The sequence below is a fragment of the Manacus vitellinus genome, unplaced genomic scaffold, assembly GCF_001715985.3.
Source record: "Manacus vitellinus isolate BGI_N305 unplaced genomic scaffold, ASM171598v3 scaffold_42_pilon, whole genome shotgun sequence".
In the NCBI taxonomy this organism is placed as follows: Eukaryota; Metazoa; Chordata; class Aves; order Passeriformes; family Pipridae; genus Manacus; species Manacus vitellinus.
Genome location: NW_021940553.1, coordinates 370,184 through 381,726, shown reverse-complemented (window position 1 = coordinate 381,726; position 11,543 = coordinate 370,184). Strand labels below are relative to the sequence as shown.

The 11,543-nt window shown below is 43.7% G+C and overlaps 1 protein-coding gene across 1 annotated transcript in view; it reads right to left on the bottom strand.

Annotated features, from left to right (window-relative positions):
• Positions 1–759: 759 nt before the first annotated feature.
• MYO5B (myosin VB) overlaps positions 760–11,543 on the bottom strand; it is a 143,398-nt gene continuing 132,614 nt past the window's right edge. Inside the window, exons 32-40 of the mRNA XM_029962143.1 lie at positions 10,894–10,987; positions 9,738–9,881; positions 8,525–8,676; positions 8,070–8,159; positions 5,982–6,132; positions 5,014–5,299; positions 4,312–4,486; positions 3,296–3,376; positions 760–2,585 (exon numbers count right to left, since the gene is read on the bottom strand). Of these exons, the coding sequence (XP_029818003.1) occupies positions 2,433–2,585; positions 3,296–3,376; positions 4,312–4,486; positions 5,014–5,299; positions 5,982–6,132; positions 8,070–8,159; positions 8,525–8,676; positions 9,738–9,881; positions 10,894–10,987 (1,326 nt within the window). The 3' untranslated portion in view covers positions 760–2,432. The remainder of the gene's footprint in view (positions 2,586–3,295; positions 3,377–4,311; positions 4,487–5,013; positions 5,300–5,981; positions 6,133–8,069; positions 8,160–8,524; positions 8,677–9,737; positions 9,882–10,893; positions 10,988–11,543) is intronic.

The window sequence follows — 11,543 nt, the reverse complement described above, 5'->3', positions numbered from 1 at the left end:
CGTGGAAGGACCATTATCCCCTAGAAGACCATTAAGCCCATTTTATAATTGTGATCAGGAACAAAATTGTTGCAGAAGAGGATTCTGCAGCAACCTGTCATTAGTCTGAGTGATAAGCATTAGTTCAATCAATCTCATGGGAATTGTACTGCAAATAATTTACTTCAGTGAGAGGTAGAGACCTGAGGTGCCTGAGAGGAAACTGCTGACCTACTATGAATCCTGAGCAATAGCTCTGTGTTAAAACCACCTTACAGAAAGGGTGAATTCCACTTGGAATTATCTGTTCTTGAACCGTGATGACTACTAGAGTTTGGAAGGAAGGGATGGGAGACAAAGAAAAAAAAATTCAGAGCACTGCAAAGACATTCACTGTGAAAAGAGGTAGGTACAAATAAATAAAGGTGGTGTAGATGAGTGGGTGACAGGAGTGTGGGCTTGCTGGGCACAGACAGCAAACTGGTGGCACTACCCTCATTGAATATAAAGGGGAGATGAAGGCACTACTGAATACACAGCAGATGTGAGCGCTCAAGGACTGTAGTTTGGAGGTAGTGCTGGCTCTACACAAGCAAAACATCTTCTGTGATTAGCTGGGTGATGGCTAGGGGGGAAAAAATATTTTCTTAGCCTTAAGTCTGTCTGTCCTTCAGTGGTAACAGCCGGTCTAAACCAGCCTCCATTTGAAACAAGGTATTTATCCACTGGCATAGACCAATACAATTCTTCACAGCACTCAGCTTTTCCTTTAAAAATGTGCTTTCCTTTAGAAGTGTACTATATACAGCTATCTAGTACATACAGGACTATTACAGTTTGTATATACATAGATTATATACATGATGTTTAAATCAAAACACACTTTTAGCCTAAAAGGGTTAATTGCAGCAGACAGGAGTTAGTGTACCTTCAAGACACTTCACATTCTTCTTTAAACCTCTGAGCGGACAGTGTAGCAGTGTTTGGATACGATTTACACCAAATAAAAGTAGTCAGATGGAGAGATTGGGTTTTTCTTTGAAAGCTTTTTAACCATCGTGAAATTGCGGGCCACAAAAGAAGCCAGGACCACAAAAGCAGGTAGGTTAAGATCTATTTAGACAAGATCCTTGTGGAAGTGGAAAGGGCAGAATGCTGGTCGCCAAACATACTGGTTGCAATTTGGCACACTGTGCTGTGGCAGGAGCATCACCACTCTGAGCAGCACCACTCAACCATGGGAACCCACCTCTTTCCCTGCTCGGCAGCCACTGAAAACTGAATGTGTTGTAGAAGTACCAAGAAAAAACAGTGACTGTCTTTGTGAGCAGCTGGTGCTCTCCAACATCAGTGTGGTGAGGCCAGAAGGTTGGTTTGTTTCTAAACTGAAGCTAATAAATTTAGTAAAAAAAATCCTAACAGAGGTTGCACTGATTGCAGTTATTATATTGTCGTTGTAGACAAAGAGTTCGTGTTCATTCTTAAAGAAATGGCTCACATTACCAACACACCATCTGACAACTTTTTTTGTGTTAGAACATTTCACTTCTTTTTTTTTTAAACCTTTTTCTTTTTTTTTAAGTATTCTCTTCATTTCTCTAAGCCCTGTATATGCACAACTGGTAGCATTTTGGGGGGGCTACTGGCATGAACACAGAGTTTTTCCACGGACAGCTACAGCTAGGACTTACACACGGAACTAATTAGTGCTGGAGACCCTGTAATTAAACTGGGCTGCCTTAGCATGATCTATGCATGAGATTATGATACACGCCGTGTAAGAGGTCCAAGAACCTTGAGAGCCACTGGATGAAAGCTTTTGACACTTAGGAGCACAGGGAAAGCCAACAATAGGGATCAGGATGATGCTATTCTACAAGCAGAAGGCTTAAGGCAGTTTCTTGTATCATGGTTATCTCGCTACGACAAAACCTTTGCTGATGTAAATTTGGTAATGGAGGAAAGTCCACGCTGCCAATTTATTTAAATTCCCATGAAGCAGAAGCACTGGATGTAGTTAGGAGGAACAACAGCATTTCTCAAACATAGAATTTGTGACAAATTCCACATCAGTGGAAACAAGCAGCATCCCAGGCCGTTGCTGTCTCCCACTTCCTGTTCCTTTTTGTTAGTGGCGTTTGGAGATGATTATGGGTTTTGAACTATGTCAACATCAAATCAAGCAGTAAAAAATAAATCTACTTTTCAAGTATCCTTATTTCTGAGCCACAAATTACAAAAAAAAAAAAAACCAAAACAAACAAAACAACCAAAAACATATGGACCAGTCCCTCTTTTTACTCTACATTTCAACATCCGTATATTACTGTGCACTGGTTCTTCCACAAGCCTGTTTGGTCCATATTTAAAGAGCTCCTTAAATTCCTTTAATGATTTTTTCTTTCATTGCTGGAGGTCTCTGGGCATGAGAGGTGAGCTTAATTCTACTTTCTTCAGACTTTATTGAGAAAATCCAAGTTGAGAGAAGCAGGGAGATGAATAGAGTCCATGGTGATGGAGGATGGGTTGAACGGGAACGAAACTGGGAACACGTGCTTGAAGTCTAACAGCAGCTGTGGAGGGTCATTCCGTTCCTGCAAGTGCATCTATGAGGTGTGGGAGAAGAAAACAAATTTAGCATCCCTTGTTGCCTTTTCTTTGCCTCTGTGGTGAGAATGTACATAATTTTATAGACAGTGCAGAAAAGTGAGAACGACTTTGTTCTCTATTGCAGCAGCTTTCCTCTGAGCAAGGAACTTCTACACAGACTGTAGAAAACACTGCTTCAGGAGAACTTGGCTATGTTTTCCAGATGAGCACAAAGCAAGATACAGGAACCTAAAAGCAACATGACCCCCTTGCACAGAAAAACGAGCACTGCACAATACCAGCAGTCTCTCTTTGATTCAGCTGCTCAGCGACAGAAACGTATTCTGTGGGTAGCTGAACACATTTCTTTTTCCTGCCTCCTCCTTCTGAGCATTAAAAAGTGTTTTATTTTTCCTTTAGTTCCAAATTTCTACCTCGTGTCTTAGAAGGAGCTCCATTTCCCCAATGCTTTGCTGACTCCTGCAACCTTGTGTTCTTACTAAACAGCTGAACTACCTGAGTTGGGAATTTGGGCGCTTATTTCATTTTGTGATTAACAGCCTGGTTAACCCTGCAGCTGAGTGTTGTAGGTGTGTCCTGAACTCAGGACAACATGCAGCAACATGCCTATTACAAAATGCCCGAGTTAGCAATGATTTAATACAGATGTCACTGGAATTACACAGATGCCATTTGTGCCCTCCAGTTTACAGCCATTTAAATTTACCTGTATGTTTCGTATGAAAGCTACTGTCACACGTTCTTCAAACTCATTCACAGGAGTGTAGAGATTAAGTATCTTTACGATCTGTTGAAAAAAAAAAATAGGATTACAGAGAGTCATAAGAAGCCAAACCTTTCCAGAATGCAAAGCATCACTAACAGTTTGTCATAACGCCATAAGTCGTCTCCTGTGACACAAATGAGAAGCAGAAGCAGCACTAATCTTGTCCTGGTGTTTTCCTTTGCCTCCTGTAAGTTATTGCAATGGACCTCTCAAAGTCACTTCTTATTGCAATGCTTGTAAACTGGGAATAGACTTGGACAACAGGTTTGTACAGGGATGCCACTTAGTTGGTACATGGTGTTATGGGTGACTTCAGATGTCACCTCTACAATGCTTCTCTTGATGTTCCCTTACTCCTGCTCCTCCCCTACTACCCTTCAGCTTCTCTCAAAAACACTTGTTCAAGACAGAGAGATGGAGGTACATTAGAAAGGCTCTCCAAGAATCACTGGAGATCAGCTCACACCTCTCACTTCTTAAGTCACTATCAAATTTAGACCAGGCAATCCAGCAGCAAAAAACATGAGTTTATATCCTCCTGGGATGGAGTCTCAAAGTTTAAGGTCAGATCCATCCAGCCTAGGTGGGCACTTCTCAACCTCCTGCTCCAAATAGGAATCCTTGGTGGGCATCCTGCAGACCTAGCCAGGTTAGACCTGGCAGAAGACAACAGGTGGGTTAAAATCCCAAGAGTCTGACTTACACCTTGAACTCCTCAGGGGTGGGTTTCATTTCAGCACACTTCTGGAGCTCCAGTGCCATCTGTGGCACTGTAAGAGAGGAGCCACCACAGTGACCACCTCTGAGAGGAGTCACTCCTGAAAAGGACAGATTGCCCCCGCTGAGGGAATGGCAGACTGAGGCTGGACAGTGAAGAACTGGCACCAGGGGACCCCCCTTTCCCACTCCTTTAATCATCCATACCCTGTGGTGTAAACCTCTGCCCTGCTGCCTACCTGCTGGGTCGTGAGTGATGTGCACAGGGAACAGATGGCCTCGGCATCCTCCGAGGTTTTCTTCTTCAGCTGCAGAAGCTGTGCTGCCTGAATCAAGGGCACCAAAGTTTGTGCTGCTCCACTCTGCTGCAGATTCTTCCCATGCAGCCATTCCTCCAGCTGGCTTATGTTAAACCTGAGTAAGCAACCGAGACAACATGCAAGCTCAGAGAGAAGGCGTAGCAGCTCAAAAATCCTCCATGAGGCTCAAGATATGTTGCAGTGCTGGTATATGTGGCTTTTTGTGATGCATAGTTGTGATACACACGGCAAGAGACTACCAGAACAACGCTTAATACTCAACAACTCAGAGAAAAATTTATACTCTGCGTACCTTACAAATAGATGAGCCATGTAACAGCTGAAGAGCACAAGGGAGGTGCATTCAGATTCCTCCAAGTTTCAACAGTCAATTAAAATGAAGCTTTTAACCAGCTTTTAAAAGCTAACAAAATCCTGCAGGGCACCCAGGTACCTTTGAAAATATCTCCATAAAAGCTTTTACTATTCCCACCCCCCAGTTCAAGGGGAGCACACAAAGCTCCAATGCGGAAAGGGGAGCGGGTAGCAAAAGGAAGATTTAAATCATTTCCTCTGAGAAGTGCACTTAATTTACAGAACTTCCTCAAGCAGGCCCATCCCTGCCCCAAGCCCCAGCCCCACCTCAGCTGCATGCCCGTGCTCCACGAGCAGACATCCTTCCTCAGCAGGAGGTTGTTCAGGGTGACCGCATTGATCATGTAGAAGATCTGCTTGAACACCTGCTGGACGATCTCTGGGTCCAGACCCTGGTCACACATGATGCTGTGGAATGTGTTCAGCTGGCGGATCATGTTGTCCAGGCTGTAGGACGTGTCGGCTTCTGGTGAGTTGGAGATGTATTTCCTGTAGCCCATTGGCTGGACACCAGAAAGCCCTTGGATACTCTCATTTTCCAACACCGCAGACACTGAAAAAAGGGGGGAAATGAGCTAAAAAAGCCTGTATCCACCTACTTATTAGTCACTAGAGGGAAGAACAGATTCCTCTGTGAGCTGTAACAAACGTATCAGTCTCAGTGATGCAAGTGGTGGGTGCTGCGAGGTCTGAGAGCAGGGCAGATCCATGAATTGATGGTTTGCTCTGATAATATGAAACAGTTAAAAAGTACAAAAATATCACGGAATCCTAGCACATTATGCCATGAACAAGGACACCTTCCACTAGACCAGGTTGCTCCAAGCCCCGTCCAACCTGGCCTTGAACACTTCCAGGGATGGGGTACTCCTCAGTTCAGGGACTTGGCCAAGGAGGTAACTCTTCTCATCCTTGCAAAACAAGGTCTTTATAGTCTTTTTCCTCTTCCCAGTTTTCTCCTCTGCACATTTCCACCCATGAAGAGGTTAACCATGAACCTGGTGTGGAGGGGAACCCACCAGCACCACCTCACCTCTGTCACTACCTCCCCAACAGAAAGGAAAGGGATACCTTCAATCAAGGTGCAAAAAAACCCCCCCTCATCCTTATTGGTTTCTATCACAGGGGAAAATAAAAACTCTCCCAGGTCATGTTAGCACTGTGCAGAGGTCTGGAAAACAGTCAGAGCGGACAATCTCAGACAGGAAACACCCTCCTAGAGGCTGTGAACTCACCGGTCATGGGCTGGAGGATGCCCTGTGCTATGTTAATGAGCTGCTGGTAGATCTGGATGGAGAGGTGGCTCAGCACCTGGCGGTACTCGGTCAGGTCAAAGTTCTTCAGACAGTGCTCGTTCTGCTTCAGTGTGTTTTGTGTCATGAAACCCTGAGCAGGAGGAGAGCAAAACACCCAGCTTCGTTATTCCACCCATTCACAGTCCATCAAAATCACTGCGTTAAAAAAAAAACCCTCACATCCTCGGAGTACAATATACCCAAAGTACATTTTTTACTCTATCATAGAAAAGCTCGAGACTCATAAATCACCTTTGATTTACTCAGGCATTTGTTCATAAATTATTACTAGAGGACTACTTTTTGAAGAAAATCATTGGACTATCAGTTTTTCATTTTAGCTTTAATTGCAACACACAGAAACTAGAAAATGACATCTCAGTCCTAGAGAAATTACTTCTTAGCTATGTGCTTATCCCTTTTTTGAACTGCAGTTGTTCATGGGAAACCCAAGTATTTAGAAATTAAGATTTTAGAAAATTGAAGAAAAAGTTATAACCGCGTGCTGTGTGCTTTGACAACATTCAAACTGATCTGAGGTTTATCAATCTCTCCAAATAGCCAAATTTGTTGCCTGCCTTTTGCTGAAGAAGCAGCTGATCTCTGATGCTGTGTGCGGATGCCGTAAGCCCTGAGGTCTGGGCTCGAACATTAATACCAGTTTTAGAGGCAGAAGCAAATGTGATAAACAGTAATTTTGCAATTAACACAGATGCTTTAATTGCCCGTTCATATGGTCTTATTTGGTGTCAAAGTGAGAACTGTGCAACTGTTTTCGTTGGTTGCTGATGAGCAAAATGCAAAAATACAACATGTGGCTATTTGAGTTGATGTCAAAATTTCCCCATTTTCCTGACTGATCACAGAGCACGCTCTTCACATGAAAAGACTGCACATAGTTTGGGATTTTCTTTTAAGTCTTTTCTTAAAAATAGGTTGAATTCAAACTAAAGAGAACAGTATTTTTGAAACTGCTCAGAATTGTTTTTCCTCTCTTTTTTTTGCACCCAGTTATCGATGGAATTTGCAAACAGCTGATTCATTGAACACAGTAAATCATGGCAAGAATGTGAAATTTAAGTTTGGGCTGGTTTCTTTTTATCCTGATGGTTTTCTGGGGAAGATTTTCTTTAAATGTAATATTATTATCCAGACAGAAGAGGGCAAATGGGAGCCTAACTCCTAGTAACTATTCTCTAAGTTATTTTCCTTTTTAAATTAAATTTTAATTTTAAATATTCCAAGTCCAGGACTGTGGTTTTACACACAAATCATTATCTTTTGAATTACCTAAATAGTTAATTACATTGCCTGAAATTGTTTTTTATTTATTCTTAGAGTTTGAATGCTGAACATATCTAAGAAAAATCAAGACTAAACAAAAAACCCCAGTCTTTGGCTCTGTTAAAAAATACAATATGCAGAATAGATAGCTACAAGGATGGCAGCATGCATTGTCATGGAAGGACTGTGATAATCTCATTTTGTTGGAGGGGATCAGCTATAACAGAACTTACTTCAACTTAGGAAATATTACTAAGATGGGAAGAAATGACAGAATTTTCTTCTGAAATCTCATGTCATGATTATCTGTTAGTGACAAGACAAGGCGGAATGGCCTCCCACTGCCACAGGGCAGGGTTAGATGGGATAGTGGGAAGGAATTCTTGGCTGTGAGGGTGGTGAGGCCCTGGCACAGGTTGTCCAGAGAAGCTGTGGCTGCCTCTGGATCCCTGGAAGTGTTGAAGTCCAGGTTGGACAGGGCTTGGAGCAACCTGGTCTAGTGGAAGGTGTCCCTGCCCATGGCAGGAGGGTTTGGAACAAGATGGGGTTTTAGGTCCCTTCCAACCCAAAACATTCTGGGATTTTAAAATTCCAGGAGCTGCCTCATGTTATAACTAGATTAACAAAGGAGGGAAGTCAGAGATCACCCCAGGGGGGGTTAGAGGGAAGCCACTGCACCCAGGAGATTCAAGGAGCCTCCCTGGAGGAATCCCAGCACACTCCAGGCCAGTGATGGTTTCTTACCTCGTCTCCACTGTACTGCTTCAGGCAGTGCAGGAGGCGACACACGTTCGCCAGCCAAAACGACGTCATCTCAAAGTCATCGTGGTGTTTCTGGAGAAACGATATTAAAACCTGTGAGATCCCCCCTCCCCTTCCTTGGGGGATGTTGGCATAGCAAGACAAGGCAATTTTGAGTTTCTCCACCTAGAATCAGGCAGCTTTCTCTCTGCAGATGGGCAGTATTAGCCACTTCCTCCCTACAAACTTTTTTTTAAAAAAGAATCCATAAATGCAAACAGTTCTATTGCTTAGATCATAATTCTCCTTGTTGTTCTAAAAAGGGAAGATCTAAGAGTGATTTGGCTTGCAAATCGCCGTAAGAGCTGAATATCACAGACTTGGACATGGTTATTACCATTTTACAGCATGGTTATTACCATTTACCAACCCCAAGACAAGAGCAAAGGGACACCTGCCTTCAGCACTTTCTTAATGCCATTGATGGTGGAGGTAAGCAAGGAGTGCACCTTCTGGTCATCATTGATGTAATCCGCATGTCTGAGGCACATGAAGAGGATGTAGGCAGGAAGGCAGGGAACAGTAGCAGACACTGCCTGGGGCTTGAGATCTAGAAGATTTGACAATTAAAAAACCAACCAAACAAACAAGCAAACAAACCCCACAAAAAACAAACTTAAAATTTTACCAACTAACAAGTAAAGCAGAGAACACCAGACCTGGAGACGCACCCAGGCAAACCCTTCTTTCCCCAGCCCTGGGGAAAATGATATTTTGGCTCTGCAACTTGCATCCCTCTCTGCAGCATGGACACAGAACCAGAGGTCCAGCTGCAGGACAGATGGACCTGCTGAGGAGCCACAGCACTGGGGCTTGGGAGGGCAGCACTGTCTGCACTGAGGTGTGTGACAGCATCCCACTACACCTGATGGATGCACAGGTAGGGTTAGAGCTTCTTCACCACATAAAAGCCTACCCCAGCAGGACACAGATCACCTCAGAAAAGCCCCCTGAAGCTTTCAGGTGTACCTGCCACAGTTTATAACCCCCCCTCTTCTGAACTGATGACATAGTAAATCTCCTTCCATCAAGATACGGAATCCTAATGGTAGCTGAAGGCACTTGTAGCCTCTACAGAACAAGCCTGTCTGATTAGGGGAAGTTCAAAGACCACAGCAATGAGTAGCACTTCTCTTTGAACACTTTTTGGATCCTCACAAGGCTTCTCAAACAGCACAGAACAGGGGGATGCTGCAGCAATTCTGATCAGTCTGTGCAGCAGAGAAGAGCTCACGGGTTCATTATCTGTTATCTGTTATTACCTCATAAACCAAACTGCCTTTGTTCCACTTCTGTTCCAAATCCCCAGGGTCTATCCTTCTGCTACCCCCTCCCCATCTATTACTACATCAGCAACTTACTGCCTGCTCTAAAAACTGCAGCCTTGTTTTGCATTTCCAATTTTTTGCTATCCCTAAGGATTACACCCATGCTGGTCTACCTGCTTAGTGCAGCTACTTTACCTACCCCAATTGCCATCACCACAAACATGCAGCCCCAGAAGGGATTAATTTGAGATGATCTATTTGTCTACCTTGATCTCACAAGTTCACAAACGCTCCCAGGCGAGAGAAGCACGAGTCAGGCAGAGGAGCAGAGGAAATTCCTCACCTGTAATGAGGTTTCGGATGAGGAGTGGCTCATCTTCTTTGTAATACTCCAACATGCCCTGAAAATCTTTCTCCTTCCTCTGGACAGCAACTTGCATGTTACTGTCGTGTGGCCTCCTGTCTGCTGGCAGCGTGGTTTGGGATGCTGTGAGGAGAGAAGAGCATGAATGGTGGTACCTGGAAATCAAGAACTATTCACGTCCTGCAACGGCCTAAGTGCAGACACCAAGTCAAAGAGTTATATAATAAATTCCCAATAATGCCATCAGCTTTGACAGACCTATAAAAAAATATAAACAACCAGGCCTTGAATTACCAGTCAGAGTTTTCAGACTCTGAATGAAAGAAAAAGTGCAAAAGTCGAACTTACGAGAGGAAAAAATGAAGCCATTTTTATTTTCCAAGAGACCACAGGCTAGAAGGTGGTAATCCTATGGGAAGCTCTTTAGTGTATGGTTTTTGCAGAGAGGGGGTAAAAAAATAGGCAGGCAATGATAAATCCCTAAGCATCACATCTCCTGTCTGTCTGCAAAGCTGCAGAGCCATGGTGGCACCGCTCAAGTTTAATAAAGCAGAAGAGACCAGCATGCAAATACTGCAGCAAACAGCATGCAAATCACCCTGACAGAGACCAGCTGGGTGAGCCATGGAAACCCTCCAGTTATTCAGCTTAATTTCACTTAACGCCTCATTTCCAGGAATTAGCTCATGAGAATGGGGCCCTCTGATTAATCACGCCTTCTCCAGAGAACGGGAAGCTCTTTCTGCACAACACAGATGTCACATTTGAGGTGTTTTCTCATCAAGCAGAATATAAATACATATTTTCATTCCTAAAGGGTTGCAATCTCTCCTCAAAATTGACAGATCAGAGCATTTGCCTGATAGCCACTAGTCTCCTCTCTGTACCTCTGCCTGGATCACTGCATTGAATGCAACGAAAGCAAAAAGGTCTCTAAACACCCTCCAAACCTCAGTACAAGGTCAGTGTCAGCTCAGTGCCTGCTGCTAGTTCAGTACCAGAATGAGCAAAATCTTACTTTCATAGAAAGAAAAAGAGAAAAAAAAAAACAACCTTGCAGCTCTCCAAGGCTGGTCAAAGAACCAAATTACAAATACAATTCCCCCATCCCAGTGCCTTCCAACAGCAAAGTCACCTTCAAAATCTTGGACCTTCTTCATGTAAATCTTCAGCTGTTTCTTCAGCTTCTTTTCATTCTTTTCCAACTTTTCTACCAATTCTTTCAGATCCTGAAAAAAGTAAGATGCATTTTTTAAAAACTACCCCCAACATTAAGCCCAAGAACAGCTCATCTGGGATGAATTTAAGGCTGAAGTCTGGTCTAAGAATCACCGTAGCATGGTGGGAGTGTGTTGGTAGAAGAAGAGCTGTGTTGTTTCTGGACTGCTCAGAAAGACCCTTACCTACACCACAAAGACTGTGAATGCTGGGCACCTGCTTTCTACAGCAAGTAATACTCACCACCCACAGTGTTTAATCCTGGCTGTTAATCACGATTAAACAGTTCAAACACCATTTAGATACTGGGGTTTTTGGCAAAGGCAAGAAGCCCTCACCTGAACTCAGGAGGTGCCAACACTCCCTCCAGACCTTGCACGTAGATATAGAAGGTGAGAAAGGGAAAATTAATGATCAGGCAGGCCAACTTTTTGGAGTGGCAACTGCCCCTCCACACTTCCAGAAAACGCAAGAAAGATGAAAGGACTGTGTGGTCTTTGTGTGTAATGACAGAGTAGAGGCACCCCCAGTGATATAATTTGGTAGGCAGGGCCACAAAGTAGACGG